General features: G+C 44.3%; 2 protein-coding genes across 3 annotated transcripts; one reads left to right on the top strand and one right to left on the bottom strand.

The window, feature by feature from the left end:
• Positions 1-114: 114 nt before the first annotated feature.
• cdk8 (cyclin dependent kinase 8) lies at positions 115-7,722 on the bottom strand. Its single transcript, XM_020087789.2, has 13 exons — positions 7,115-7,722; positions 5,660-5,735; positions 5,207-5,317; positions 4,453-4,593; positions 3,882-3,939; positions 3,661-3,792; positions 3,411-3,554; positions 2,591-2,660; positions 2,316-2,388; positions 2,033-2,130; positions 1,671-1,749; positions 1,327-1,485; positions 115-1,180 (listed from the first exon to the last, which is right to left on the bottom strand). The coding sequence occupies exons 1-13, from the start codon at positions 7,240-7,242 to the stop codon at positions 1,055-1,057; spliced, it is 1,395 nt and encodes a 464-aa protein (XP_019943348.1). The 5' UTR covers positions 7,243-7,722; the 3' UTR covers positions 115-1,054.
• A 1,127-nt stretch (positions 7,723-8,849) lies between these two features.
• On the top strand, positions 8,850-13,782 carry rnf6 (ring finger protein (C3H2C3 type) 6). 2 transcript variants are annotated; one of them, XM_020087663.2, is made up of 4 exons: positions 8,850-8,961; positions 10,053-10,208; positions 10,388-10,552; positions 10,881-13,782. In XM_020087663.2, exons 2-4 carry the CDS (start codon positions 10,067-10,069, stop codon positions 12,731-12,733), a joined length of 2,160 nt encoding a protein of 719 aa, XP_019943222.1. In that variant the 5' UTR covers positions 8,850-8,961; positions 10,053-10,066; the 3' UTR covers positions 12,734-13,782. The 2 variants fall into 2 exon arrangements, with proteins under 2 accessions (XP_019943222.1, XP_069368797.1); XM_069512696.1 differs by lacking the exon at positions 8,850-8,961 and adding an exon at positions 9,631-9,771.
• The last annotated feature ends 466 nt before the right edge of the window (positions 13,783-14,248 follow it).

The following is a 14,248-nucleotide window of genomic DNA, read 5'->3' as shown; positions in this document are numbered from 1 at the left end:
TGAGTTAACGAAAAACTTACTGGGGAAAATATATAGGAGGTGCAAAACGTGAACACTTAATGAGCATTGCACATTTATGGCTTATACATACACACTTCCAACATATCACCAATATCAATGTTTCCACTTTTATTGTCAGGATACTTGCTTCATGTAAAATATTTCAATACAATACAGTACAATGCATGTTCCATCTGCCATCCTCCATGCTATTGGTTGGTTTTGTCATCATGTTGTAAGGCTTGCCCACAGCATACAGCAGCAGAGCGCTCAGCCAGCGCAAGCTGCTTTGCCACAAAAACAAAACCATAAAAACCAATTAAATTATAACTACTAAAATCATTTTTTTGTCACCTTTTTTTTGTCCTTTCTGCACAAAAACCCTCAATGCCACAGCTGTGGGGGCTCTACGTCCTCCTAGCATGCTTCACAGCAGCTCAGTTCATTCCTCAGCTGAGGCCCTCATAGGGCCACTCACACACACACACACACACACAAACACACACACACAAAACAGACAGACGGACAGACAAACAGACAGACAGGAGGACAGAGAATCTGTCAACGCTGGCAGTCACATAGCAGCTTTCAGTCTAATCCAAGCTTCAACAGGAAGAGGGTATCTGGCTGGGGCAGGACGTCAGTGGAGGTGTGGGGAGAAGTGAAGACAAGGAGGGGAGAAGATGACACATAAAAATATCATGTGCCCCTCTGAACTGAGCCATCTTCTCTTGGCTGGTTTGAAGTAGGGAATCAGCCACAGCATGTTTTCATCTCATCCTCCCGCCTTGTGTTTCACCTGTCAGGTGTTGCTCTTTAGCAATGTTTCTAATACAAGGGTTATGTTGTGTTATCTCGTAGAAGTGAACATTGTTGTTGTTCTGGCTTAAAAGACTGCTGCAGAGAAGGTGCCCTCTGTGGGGTGGGGGGGAGTTTGTTGCCCTGGACCCCCACATCCCTCAGTACATTCGTTCAGGTGGGCGTGGTGAGGGCTGGGTATGTGCTATATATGTGTGCATGTATGCCTGTGTGTGTGTGTATGGGGGGGGATGGTTCAGTAGCGATGGGTCTGGTGGGAGTACTGGGGGGGTTGTTGGGAGGTAGTGGAGTATCCCATGCTGCTTTGGGGCAGTGATGTGCTTGGTCCAGGGTTCTGGTAGGCAGCATGTGGATTGGAGCGCTGCAAGGATGAAATAAACACAAATATATTATTGGATCCTATCAATGATCTACACTGAGTGTTAACCTCACTGTTAATGTTAGTAACCTATTATTCAACAATTTCCATACAGATAATTTTTGTGTGAGAAAAAGAAAGGGAGCTACCTGGTAGTCTGAGGTCATGATGAGGCCACCTGAGGTAGTGGTGGGTGGGACAACTCGCACTTTCTTCAGAGGCGGACCCTGGGCGTGGCTGTTGTCAGGGTTGCCAGTGTGCCCCGCCCCATTCGTGTGGTTGTTTCCCTGTTGCTGCTGCTGGTTTTTCTACAAGTGGAAAAAATGTGATCATTCCACACATAGGTTTTGCATCGTCACTGCTGTATTCATATTTACATCAAGCCTATTGTGTATTTTACTACCCCTTTGTAATGCTATATATTAGACTTCTTTATATAATCATGAATGAGGTCCCTGTATTGCTTTATTTAGAAACTACATGGATTTCTTACTTTGTCTGCCTTGTCCTCTGGCTCCTCTTCTGTCAGGAACTCTCTCTTGGGATAGGGAATCTGACAGCCTGCAAACACACTGGAGAAGAAAGGGAAAGAAGCTCATCAGCTTCAAACATTTATTCCCATGGCTTAGAGCTAATTAACTAAAGACAGGAAGAATGCAGCAGGTCAGATGCTTTCACAGCAAATGGAAAATGTCCGGAACATACAGGCAATGGATGACTTCTGAGTAGAGCTCATTTGCTTGCTGCGAGTTTTCCAGATATTTTTGTTACGTCTGGATAATCACATGGGCTTTGAGAAGCACAGAGATAAATAAACTGGACACAGACTGTGGGTTTGTGTGTGATATAGCTCACTCAGATGTGGGCAGGGGCTCCTCCAGAAAGTAAGGGTCCTGCATGGCCTGCTCAGATGTGATTCTACGGATGGGGTCCATTGTCAATAGCTTCTGGAGCTTTAATGAAATGCACACAAAGTTAGCATCCAACAAGAAACCACTGATTGGATTGGCATAATGACAAAGCGCAGAACCAAAAATAATATAATAGCTTTATAGTTATTATGGATTTACCACTATAACAGTACTTAAATTATATGATAAAACCTGTAACAGCCCTTTATCAAGGTATTTAAACTCACCAAGTGGAATGCTTTGCTGTCTGGTTTGACTTTATGTTTCTCCATGTACTTTATAAGGCTGCAGTTTGTATATCTGTGATAAGAGGGAGCAAACAATGTTAATATGAAGCCTTTGGTACATTTACCTCAAGCAGATTTATCACATGATTAAGAAAGGGTTGTGTACAAAACTCAAAATATATTTCTGCCAGCAGACACAGCACTTTGCTTTGCTGTGACTCTTGTCTCAGAGTTTTGAAGAAAACTGGGACAGAGGCGGTGCTCAGCACACTCACGTGTTCCTTCTAAAGTCTTTCATCAGCGTGGAGTGTTCTGGCATCTTTTTGATGTCCTCCCAGTCTTTATCTGTCAAATGAGGGGAAAGGCAGGATTACATCATTATACCATGTCACATCCTGTCTTCTTTCAAGAACAGATTAAACACATTGAGCTTTTGACTCACAGAGAAAAAACAGGTTATGTACATTGATTGTGTGTAAACTGAAAATGGCACTTGCTCATCTGCCAGTTGTAATACATTTACATCAATTATCTGTAAGCTTTCCAGTAGAACCACCATCACTGTCACACATGCAGAGGAATTGTAAATTTTGCCCTAGTGCAAGATTTAAATCCTTCCTTCCTTCCTTTCATCCATCGTTCCTTCTAACTGGTGAATTACACAAATAGAGCAGCAGGGGAAAAAAGATTCCCAGAGAGATGCAGCTTAAGTGAACTGGAAAATATAGGCCCAAATGTAGCCCTGCAAGTTAGAGCTTCTGTGTTTGTGACTTGGCTTCATCCATCATGTCAGTGGATTGATGTTATTACTGCCTAAAGTAAAAGAGATGGAGCAAATGTAATAGTTGGCCTATGATAGGAATAAGAAAAGCTCATTCTTCTACAGCATTTTGTACTGAAAGCAAAACAGAGTAGCACCATTGATATACATACATTGTTAAGAAAAGTACTCACTTGCCCTAAAATATGAACTAATACGTCTAAGATTGGATTTATTTTAGAAAATTACTTTAAAAGATTGTAGTAAATAATAAAATTGGAGAGAATTCTTTTTATGGATATTTATTTAAAGTCTGGCAGCCTGTGGAGTCTCACCAGCAGGGAAGCCCATGACGTTAAAAATGCGGTCCAGTTGGTCATGGTGGTACGGGTTACTGGTCTTGATGTCCTCCTGGCGACAGTGGAATATGGGTTCAGACGTCAGCAGCTCTGCAAAGATGCAGCCAATTGCCCAGATGTCTGAAATAACAGCACACACTCTCAGTTAAGCTGTTGGGGAAGTCGGTAGAATTGAACTGCACGTGATCACACAGACTGTGACAGATTGTGTTGCAGAAATTCTCACCGATGGCTTTGGTATAGTGCCGAGCCCCCAGCAGTAGTTCAGGTGCTCTGTACCAGAAGGTGACCACCACAGGGTCGAGATCGGCTAAAGGCTTTAGCGGTGAATTAAAGAGACGGGCAAACCCCATGTCCGCTAAAAAAAAGAAAAGTCACATTAGTTGGTAAAGAAACAAACTCAAACAATAAATTACTTTATCTTTAAAAGGGAGACATCATACATACCAATCTTTACTCTACCCCTCTCTGGCCCTTCCCCCATCACTAAAATGTTTGCTGGTTTCTGGTGGAGAAAAAGACATGTGGAATTTTAACATTCTTCTACTATCCACATTTTTTTAAAATAAAAAGACAAATCAGCTTAGGTTGATACAGCTTTGTCCTGTATGTGGTGTGTAATCAAAACTATGTTGCTGCCCTCTAGTGGTGTAATCTAATACAATACACCAACCATTATAATCAATCAATATATCAACTAGATCATAGAATATTATAGATTAAATGTACAATACTCTGCTGAAAGCTAATCTGAGCCAACTTAATGCAATAAAGTAATAATAATTGGTAACAAATAATGTTGGCAAACATGTATAAAACGTGTAATTATGAAACATGGCTAGACCCACAGACTGACAAAGCTTCACAGACCCTCACATCTGATTCTCTGCTCAAAAACAATTGAGTCTTTCATCAACTTGTTTTCCTTTCTACCTTAATATTTTCTCCCCCCCACCTTCTCTTGTCCTGTTCTCCTCCCCCCTCCCCTCCCCTTCCCTCCCCTCCACAATCCTCTTACAAGGTCTCTGTGGAGGACCCAATTGGCGTGGAGGTAATGGATGCCGTCCAGGATCTGGTATAGCAGAGACTTGACCATTCCTCTAGGCAGCTGAAGTGGCTTCTTATTGGCCTTGGATGCTCTGTGAAACTTAATGATGTGCTACAGGGAGACAAAACAAAAATGATTGAGTTGTGTGTGTTACATGCATCATTTTGTGTCCCTTTTCTACATTTGTATGGTCACAAATGTTAGATTTAAGCTGCAGGCAGTATGAGTGTGGCTGGCGTTTGTGGCGTGCCTTTCCACCTCTTTACGAGGGGAATGCGAGTGTTGCAGCGCTGCGGCACAACATGGCATTTTAACTCAGTGCTGATAACCTGCCAGTTGTAGCTGCCAACTGCAAAACAGCAGAGCTTTGGACTAACAAATGTTGACGACTCCTTGGTGTATGTGCAGCTCTAATGAGACTTAGCGGTGCATAATTAACACCATTTTGAGACTGTATTCGTAAAACTGGCTGATGGTGGATTTGTGCAAAAAACAGTACAAGGCATAAATATTTACAACCTTAACTAAGTATGCACATAGGGGTATGCTACATCTGCATGTGTGAAGATCAAAACTTATAAACAGATAATATTAAAAATTAACTCTATCAAAGAAAAAACATGCATTCCCAATTTCCCTGCATATTGAGTAGGTAAGAGCACAATATGTTCCTCAAGTCATGTCATGCAGCTTCAGTGTGTGTTGTGTGTTGTGTGCATTTTACCCAGAGATCATGTTCAGCGTAGTCAAAGAGCAGCCATACTTTACGGTCTGCATGTGACAGGAAAACCTTCTGCAGTGAGATAACATTGGGGTGCTTCAGCTCCCGCAGCAGCTGCAATACACAAACTCATTCTGAGAATCTACTGCACTGAAGACTGTACACAAAGCAGTAAACACAGGCACATTAAAATGCAATTCAAGGGAATGGCTATGCAACAAATACTACTTTTAAAAAGCTTAAGTTTAACTTAAGTTGACAAACTGAGAATGAGCTGTCCATATAGTCTGCATTGTCTAATCTCTGTATGCATTACATTCATGCCTGATTCAAAATATTCTTCTGTGATTATTTCGAGCTTTTTCTAACTTATGTCTGTTGTTGCTGACTTAATCAAAGCCACAGATGTTGCATGAATGTGTTTAACAGTGACTAAAGAAAAAGCACAGTTCTTACTGCAATCTCTCTGCAGGCTGACATGGAGATGCCAGTGCCTTCAATCTGCTTAAGGGCGTAGTCCTTATCATCCTTCCTACAAACACAGAGGCAGAGCAACATCAACACCAAACCAGACTGCGGCCCTCCTGAAAGGTGACTGCACAGAAACATAAAGGGGGGGGCACTTGGCAGCTGGCATGGGGCCTCAGAGAAGAGCCCGAGTTGCATTACCTCCAGATTTGTGTAATCAAACTCACCTCTGAGAATCAAAACAATAGAGGGGGAGAGGAAACAGGCCCTGTCTGGCAGCTGGCAAGGCACAAACAGTGCACTGGGACCAACTCTCACTTGAATGAATTGGTTACAACCCCTCCCTCTCCCTGGCCTAAATCATCCCATAAACCCATGCTTTGTGCCTCCTCAGGCCTCATCCGACTGCTGCAGCACAAATTAGCTCATAGAGTCTCATAAACAGCAGCCTCCTCAAGTGAGCACAAACATCTTTAAACACTTTGGGGCTCTTTTGTGTGGTTCCGGCTGCCAGTTTGTTCCGGGCTGTGGTTACAGGCCTGGTAGCTCAAGCTACCTTCAGCTTGGGTCAGGGACACAGTTACGGATGAAACAAGGGTTGCATTAGAGAAGTAGGAAAAGGGGAAACAAGTTCAAGGAGTAGAAATTTAGATAGGTGACAATCTGGTGGTCCGGGGGTTTGAGGAGCTGGACGACAGCGTTCAGTCTATAGGACAGAAAAAAAGCTTTGCTGCATTTTATTTCCCCATGTTTCATGTCATCATCTCATCCATGAAGAAAAAAACCTCCCACTTAAAATGTTGCTTGACTAAAATCAAAAGTAAAAGTACTTTAATCTCTAACTTAACTTTTATAGCTTTTCTGCTGTGCAAAATCACCAAATCTCCTGCCGTGTCAACTTCTTCTCAAATTATCACTTTTGACACATTCACAAAAGTCCATGTGGAGGATAGTATATGCACACAAGCTGGTGTGAACGTATATATACCTCCCACAGGATAAAGGAAACACCTCTTGCCTGGAAAAAAGGAGCAGTGAGACCATCAACAAGTGCTGACACGTGCACCTGCTGTATCCTCACACTCACCACATCAGCCACAAAGCCTCTAAATCGTGATAAAGGAAATGATGCACACAACAAAAGATGCCTGCAACACATATTTTATAACATAAACTCTATGCTATTAAGGAAAGCCCCAATCTCCACTGTGAACACACATGTCAGTGCTGGTTTACACAGCATCATCCTGACAGAGCAGGAAATGCCTCACACCCCCTCCACCTTGTTATTCCTCCGTGTAAATGTCTAACAACAAGCCTCCTCTGCTGGTGGCCTCGAAGAGGGGGAGACATTAGAGCAGTAATTACACTGTATTTGGGGGAGAGGGGGAGAGAGAGAGAGGCTGGCTCGGTGGCTGGAGGCCTCGTCGGTCATCAACTCACCCATCTTTTCTCTTCGCTTTGTATACATGGCCGTAGGTGCCTCTGCCCACTTTGCATCCCTCGTACTCGAACAGGTCCTCGACTCGCTCTCTCTCTCCGGTCAGCTTCACTTTAAAGTCATAGTCCATTTTTCACCCCTGCTCCGGGCTCAGTGTGTGTCCGCCGCTTCCTTTTTCGTCGAGCGTCGCTTTGGGAGGCAGCTGGGCTACTCCGACGAGCTCGCTTTGGTGATTCGGATAGTCGCCTTTTTCCCCCCCAGCGTGGCCCTTTTCTTCCCTCAGCCCCGCGTCCACATCGAGCTCCCGGGTCGAGTGTGGTGTGCCGGCGGTGGTCGGTGAGGGTCCCGGTGGAGAGCGGGCCGGATATTTAATTCCTTTCTCTGGCTGCGGCGCTTCTCTCAGCCGGTATCTGCTCCAAAGAGACGCACTTCACTCCCGTAACGACGGCGGATTGGCGAACGGCACTGTCGCAAAACGTCGCGAAGCTGAGCCCCTGCAGCAGAGAAAGAAATCAACAGACTGAGAGCAGACGACTTCTCCACGTGGATTATCCCACTTCCACTAAACCAGAGAGAGCCTCTGTTCGCATGTATTTAAAGATTAAAAGACAAATGACGGAAGTGAATGTGCCTGTTTTGTTTATAACTTTACTACGGAGCCCCTGAAGTACCAAATCTTTCGTGCACAAGATAAATAAGTTGTGCAGACTGAGTTAATAACTGCGTAGTAAAGACATGACTGATCGATGCTTTGAAAAAAACACAAGTCGCGTTAGTAGCTTTTAAGACTTTGTTTATTTCTCAAGTATTTAAGATTAAAACAGTCCTCCAGTCGCCGGAGCCTGTTTTCCTTCAGTACGCGCAGCAAATGATTCCTGACAATCCTGTGTGTCTGTGCAAGAGCAACAGGGATTTCATTGTGTGACATTCCCAGTTGAAAATACAACTAAAGATATCGTTTTTCTCCATGCTATGGTACAAATCTGCTGGCTGGTGTGTGCATCTGAGGGATTAAAACTCAAACATCTTTAAATAAATAGCATGTGTGTGCACAAGGTAGTAACTTGTTCCTACAAGATAATAACAAGGTTAAAATATATATATATCTTTTTGGACTTCAGGAGCCTCGTACTGCCCTATGTATTTATGTCTGTTACCTCAGTGTAAGAGAACATACTGATTTCATAAAATATTATTTGCTGTGACAAATAAATGCATCAGAAAAAACATAAAATTAAATAAAGAAAACGTTTTGCAACAATTACGGAAATAAAATTGCAGCAGAGAAAACCATCAAAATAGTAAAGGACAACATTTGTTTTCTTATTTTGATTTTAAGATGTTGTCATGGAATGGCCCTGTCATTGAACGTGGATGTGAGCGGTAAACAGAACAGCGGCAGGAATGAGACCTGAATACTTGAAATACTTGAAACAACCTCTACCGAAAACAACAGGAAAAACTGAGAACAAGATAAAAGATTTGGCATTGGCTACACTTGGCTTTTATATATGGGGGTATACACATACAGTATACAGTGATGCCCAGATACATGTCTATAAAAACAACGAGCCTGTATAATACACAGCTTTATCATTATTTCCATATATTTTGACGTGATCCGATATTAAGTTTGAGACTGAGGGATTGATTTGGAGTCTAATAAAATAAATTCTCGAATAATTTCTGGATGTGAATTTATGAACAAAGCGATGTATACCTAGGAACGGATGTGGTTAGGGGGGTTGTTTATGACGGACGGTTTTAAGTGTAGCACCACTGGTCCCATCTTGGTTTGAGAGAGAAGGGAGAGGAAGGCAAACCGTCCATATTACAGCTGCTTTGTCAGGTACTAAATTCCGTTTATTGTCTTTGTCAACTCGTGTAAAACTGGCGGGGTTGCGTGGTGTCGTCCACGCACAGTGAGCGCTTCATAAAACTGTGTGTCACGTTAATATATGGGGAGTTATTGTGACTCGCAGCTCGCTGACGGCTGAGCTAACGCCGCTAACACTGGTGTCGACGGGCTAACGTTAGCGCTTAGTTAGCAAGTAAAGCGTTGCGCATTCAAAATGACACCTCGCGTCTTGGGGAGCTCCTCAAAGCTGCTCGTTGTCTTAGAGTGACAGCGGACATTGTCACTGACGGGCATTATCACCCCCGTTATCTATTCTTTATTAGCGCCGACAACATTCTTTGTCTTTCCTTCTTTGCCCTGCGTTTACATGGAGGAGACCTCCGTATAGCTCGTCGTGTCCCGCCTCTGTCGGGCTCTGATTGGCTGCTTGGCATGTCCGTCATTCACGTTAGGCCGGTGATTGGTGGCTAAGCAGGATGACAACGCCAGTTTTATTGCATTATGCCCCTGCCTTCAACATGGCCTTCCGTTGCTACTGTGGTAACTTGGCTAGTTTTAGCTCACGTGAACACTACGTTGTTAGCAGGATTTATCTCGGCTCTCGGTGAATGAATCGAACATTCATTCACATGTTACATTTGAGGAATTTAAGCTACTGGTCTTCGGGCTAACCGTTAGCAGCGTTAGCAAGATTACTGTAGCCTCACTCTGTCTCTTGCTGTTGGGAATCTTTCGATAGAAAATGGATGTCGTTCTTTTGACTGTCGTCCTTGGTTAGAGACTAGTTACTGCGGGGCTAAGGTAAGGTAACAGCCCTAACTAGCATTTTATTGATGACCTAGTATCTAATAAAATACATTACGAGCACGAGCCATTAAAGGGCAGGACGTTTGTTCTTTATCTTTGCAACAAGACCATCATATTGCCATTAGCTTGTCTTCCTATTGTGCAACATATTGAAATGTCATATGAGCATGTTCTCTCGGGCTGCAGAGGCTCAATGTGTAACTGCACCCCTTAAAGGCTAAATGTTAAGATGACATTCCATCCTTGACTAACACCTCCACTCATCTGTCTACCAGCACTTTCCACGGTGATGGACCCTCCTGGTGGGGGAGACGAACGGCTGAGGCAGGCAGAGCGTCTTCGACGGGAGGAGGCTTACTATCACTTCATCAATGAATTGAGTGAAGAGGAGTATCGCTTAATGAGAGACAGCAACCTGCTTGGCACCCCTGGTGAGAAGGATACATCATTAGCATGTTAACACACTGATTGCCTGACTACACACACAAATTGTATACAGGGTTTATTTTTATATGTTAATCTTATGTGTTAGTATAGGAGCAGAGATACTTCTTTTTATCCTACTGCTGCTGACGGCACATAATGTCCTGAATGTCCATATGTTTCGCAGGGGAGGTGACTGCTGAGGAGCTGCGGCAGCGTCTTGATGGAGCAAAAGAGCGGGTTTCATCTCAGCCCCGCACTGAGCAGCTCTCACAGACGGCTGATTCTGGAGAACAGCAGAGCAGTAGTGGTGAAGGGGAGGACAGAGGGGCTGGAGGGAGACGTGGGCCAGGTAAGGAAAATAAGGGATTCAGGCTTTCACTCGTTATATTGTCTGGCTTTGGATTAATAGCTGTTGATTGATGAAGAAACTTCCCATAATAACACAGCTTAAAAGTGTCTGGGATTTGAGTACAGTAAAACAGATGACAAACAAATGCTGGCATTGCTAAATTTTAAACAAGGTTGCAACACAGCTGTGAAAGCACTGACTTTAAGCTAGGGATAAAACCTCTTAACTGAAACAGTTGGTGTTGTAACATTTATTATTTTTATACAGGATAATAGATTGTTGGATGAATACATGTCAGTGTACAGTCTTAACCCTTTTTGTTTTACAGGAGGCACAGAGCCTGGAGCAGAAACCTCTAATGGTGACTCATTACTGGAGTGGCTCAACACTTTTAGACGTACTGGTAATGCTACTCGCAGTGGGCAGAGTGGCAACCAGACATGGCGTGCTGTCAGTCGGACCAACCCCAACAGTGGAGAATTCCGCTTTAGCCTGGAGATCAACATCAACCATGATCAGCCTGAGCCAGGGGAGCATAATGACACTGCAGATACTGCAGAGCTGCCAGTGACTGCCCCAAATACAACTTCACCCTCTATACACACTGCTTCCTCCTTCTCCAGCCCTCGCCCCTCAGCCATGTCAAGGCAAGCTCCATACCCTTCCCCCCGCCCGGCCCTCAGTAGGAGGATGCAGACAAGGCGTACACGCAGCAGTGCTACCACTCTTTCTGTGAGCCCCCCAGCACTTCCTGCACCAGATCCCCCTTCAGCTGCTGCTCAGATGAGAGGTTCCACTTTGCACTCTTTATCACCACCTCCCACTGTTCCCAATCCTCCCCTTGATCAAACTGCACCTTCGCAACATCAAGCCCTCAATGCTGAAGCAGAGCAGGGGCGGGAGGATATGTCCGCTTCTGTAGACTGTCCCCGTGTATCACCCCAGTCTGGGTCTCAGGCCCCAGCAGTGGGAAACGAATCTCGTGGCAGTAGGACTCGATCGCGTGGACGTGCACGTAGAGCTGCAGGGGGGGGTGGGGTCTCATCTCGCTTGTCTAGGCGAAGCCGCTCACCCTTGCACAGAATACCTGTTGTCAGCACCACTCCACCATCCAGTAGTGGTGTCAGTGGCTCTAGCATCCACACTGTTGAGCCAGGCAGTGGCACAAGCTCTGTTTCCATGGAGACAGGAGAGGCTGTGGCAGAACCTGCAGCTCTTACAGAGCCAGCTGTAGAGACAGGAGAGCGCGAGAGTGAGTCTCATGTTACAGGAGCAGGAAATTCAGCGGTGCGACGGCACCCAACCATCATGTTGGACCTGCAGGTGAGAAGGATTCGACCCGGTGAAAACCGTGATAGGGACAGCATTGCCAGCCGAACACGGTCACGTGCACGGGTTGCTGAGAATACTGTCACATTTGAAAGTGATAGTGGTGGATTTAGACGCACCATCTCTCGCTCTGAGCGTGCTGGAATCCGCACCTATGTGAGCACTATCCGGATTCCACTGAGGCGCATCAGTGAGACAGGCCTGGGAGAACCCAACTCCACTGCACTGCGTTCCATCTTGCGCCAGATTATGACTGGATTTGGGGAGCTGAGCTCACTGATGGAGACTGAGGCTGATTCTGAAACTGTTCCACCCAGTCATACAGATGCCATTGGCACAAATACTAACACCAGCCCATCCAGTCGTCTGCATGCAAATGAGAGTGCAGTTGGCCCGGTTGGCACAGGTGGTGTCGATCAGGAGAGGGTGGCACTGGTTGGAGGTGAGGAAGATCAGAGTGGGCAGGCCAGACTTGGAGGTGCGGTAGTGAGCACCACAGAAGGACGGGCCACCAGCAGAGACACCAACAACCTGGTAGAAAACGGTACTCTACCCATTCTGCGGCTGGCGCATTTCTTCTTGCTCAATGATGAAGAGGATGACGAACACCCAAGGGGCCTGACCAAAGAGCAGATTGACAATCTCTCCACACGCACCTATGGTCAGGCCAGCCTGGAGGGGGAGATGGGTCGTGCATGCAGTGTCTGCATCAATGAGTATGCCCAGGGCAACAAGCTGCGCCGTCTGCCCTGCTCTCATGAATTCCACATCCACTGCATTGACCGCTGGCTCTCTGAAAACAACACCTGCCCCATCTGCAGGCAGCCCATACTTGCAGTGCATCATGACTGAACAATTTGCTGTCAAACACAACTGTCATGTTCCTGGCTGGCTGAACTGAGCAGACCCAAGTTGGCTTTGCATGTACATAGCGCTTTCATGGTTTAATTTCTTTGAAAATATCCATTGTGTCGAAGTTGAAGAAGGTTAAACCAAAAGTGCGGAAAAGAAGAAACTATAAATGCAGAGAATTAACAAAACTTTATTTTTTTAGACTCCTCGTTTTCAGCAACTTATTGTTTTAGTTTCTTCTTCCTGTGACCTGTTTTGCTGATCTCTGTCACCAAGCGTCAGAGAACCATGTCAATGGATGGCATTAATGCTTAAGGAGCTCCAGTAACTGCTGCTGACTCACTTTAAATCTTCAATGTCTGATACATGTGACGTCCTTGTCACAACTGGTATACACAGATCACTTCTAGAGATGATTTATTCAGTATAAGCTGTAAATAACTCACCAGTGCTTGTATTTAAGGGGTTTGAAGCAAGATGCTCCTCACATACCAACTGTTAAGAATGGAAACAGGAAACCTTTAGTTTTTTAAACATTAACCATTTTAAAGCTTCAACGTCCATTTTAAAATGTCCCTTTACAGTTGGTTAAGAAATGTATGAGTTCTTGTTATGTGTATGAGCAATGTATTTAATTTTGAAATGTGTTTTATTCTGCACATCTGATATCATTTGTTTACGCTCGCTCCACACACCTGTCCTATATAAATCCAGTACAGAATTTCTCCATTAAGAACATTAACATTTCCCATATGAGCAGCACAATTCAAATGAAAGGCATGTGATAATCAGGAATTCAGAGTTGTAATTTAGTTTGAGTTGTGCAATACAGAGAAAAGAGACTGTATTTGTTTTGCTAATAGCTGCTGTTTACATTGTAATGCCTGATTATCATCTCCACTTAAAAACAAAGTCTTGTAAACCTTTGTGATTCTGAAATCACGTTTCCTCTTGGTTTCTGTTGTTTCTGACACATTGCGAACTGTTTCATGAAGTTGCATTGAGCGATTGGTCAACAAACGCTGAGTAAAAAAAAACTGGGACATCAATATTTCTGGAGTTTTTACTGGTTTCTATCTCACTCACAATTTGTTCATGAGAAAACTGTAGTTCACAGCATCTGGTGCATGTGCTGCATCACTGCTCCCTAACTACATTCACTGCTTATGAGAATCCGTAAACAACACATCTCTCCCCTAATTGGGTCTGTCAGCTCCAGTACTGTAACAATACTTTAATAAGGCAGTGTTAATATTGCATATTCCTACATGCTCTTCATGGTTTGTTTTTCCATCACGTCATTTACAGATGTTGGCATTTCTAGTGTAGCACAGGTGGATTATTTAGCTGAACACCCTAAATCAGTGTGTTTCCACCAGGGTCTTCATTAATAACAGTACACAGGAGCTACTGTCACGAACAACACAGTATGGATGAGGGTGGAAGAGTGGGATAGGTGTGTTTGGGTAATTGTATGTGTGTTTGGGCGGATGTGTGCTGAAGGAAAGGTCACGT

This window comes from Paralichthys olivaceus, chromosome 17, assembly GCF_024713975.1.
Source record: "Paralichthys olivaceus isolate ysfri-2021 chromosome 17, ASM2471397v2, whole genome shotgun sequence".
NCBI lineage: Eukaryota > Metazoa > Chordata > Actinopteri > Pleuronectiformes > Paralichthyidae > Paralichthys > Paralichthys olivaceus.
This window is presented reverse-complemented; position numbering and strand designations above follow the sequence as displayed.

What these genes read in the sequence shown, in the direction of transcription:
- cdk8 (XM_020087789.2), bottom strand. Translation starts at nt 7,242, where the DNA reads ATGGACTATGACTTTAAAGTGAAGCTGACCGGAGAGAGAGAGCGAGTC. An exon ending in ACGCTGAACATGATCTCTGG is followed by an intron (nt 4,594 to 5,206) that starts GTAAAATGCACA and finishes GTCTCCCTGTAG; the next exon opens with CACATCATTAAGTTTCACAG. An exon ending in ACAGCAAAGCATTCCACTTG is followed by an intron (nt 2,131 to 2,315) that starts GTGAGTTTAAAT and finishes ATTTCATTAAAG; the next exon opens with CTCCAGAAGCTATTGACAAT.
- rnf6 (XM_020087663.2), top strand. Translation starts at nt 10,067, where the DNA reads ATGGACCCTCCTGGTGGGGGAGACGAACGGCTGAGGCAGGCAGAGCGT. An exon ending in CAACCTGCTTGGCACCCCTG is followed by an intron (nt 10,209 to 10,387) that starts GTGAGAAGGATA and finishes TATGTTTCGCAG; the next exon opens with GGGAGGTGACTGCTGAGGAG. An exon ending in TGGAGGGAGACGTGGGCCAG is followed by an intron (nt 10,553 to 10,880) that starts GTAAGGAAAATA and finishes TTTGTTTTACAG; the next exon opens with GAGGCACAGAGCCTGGAGCA.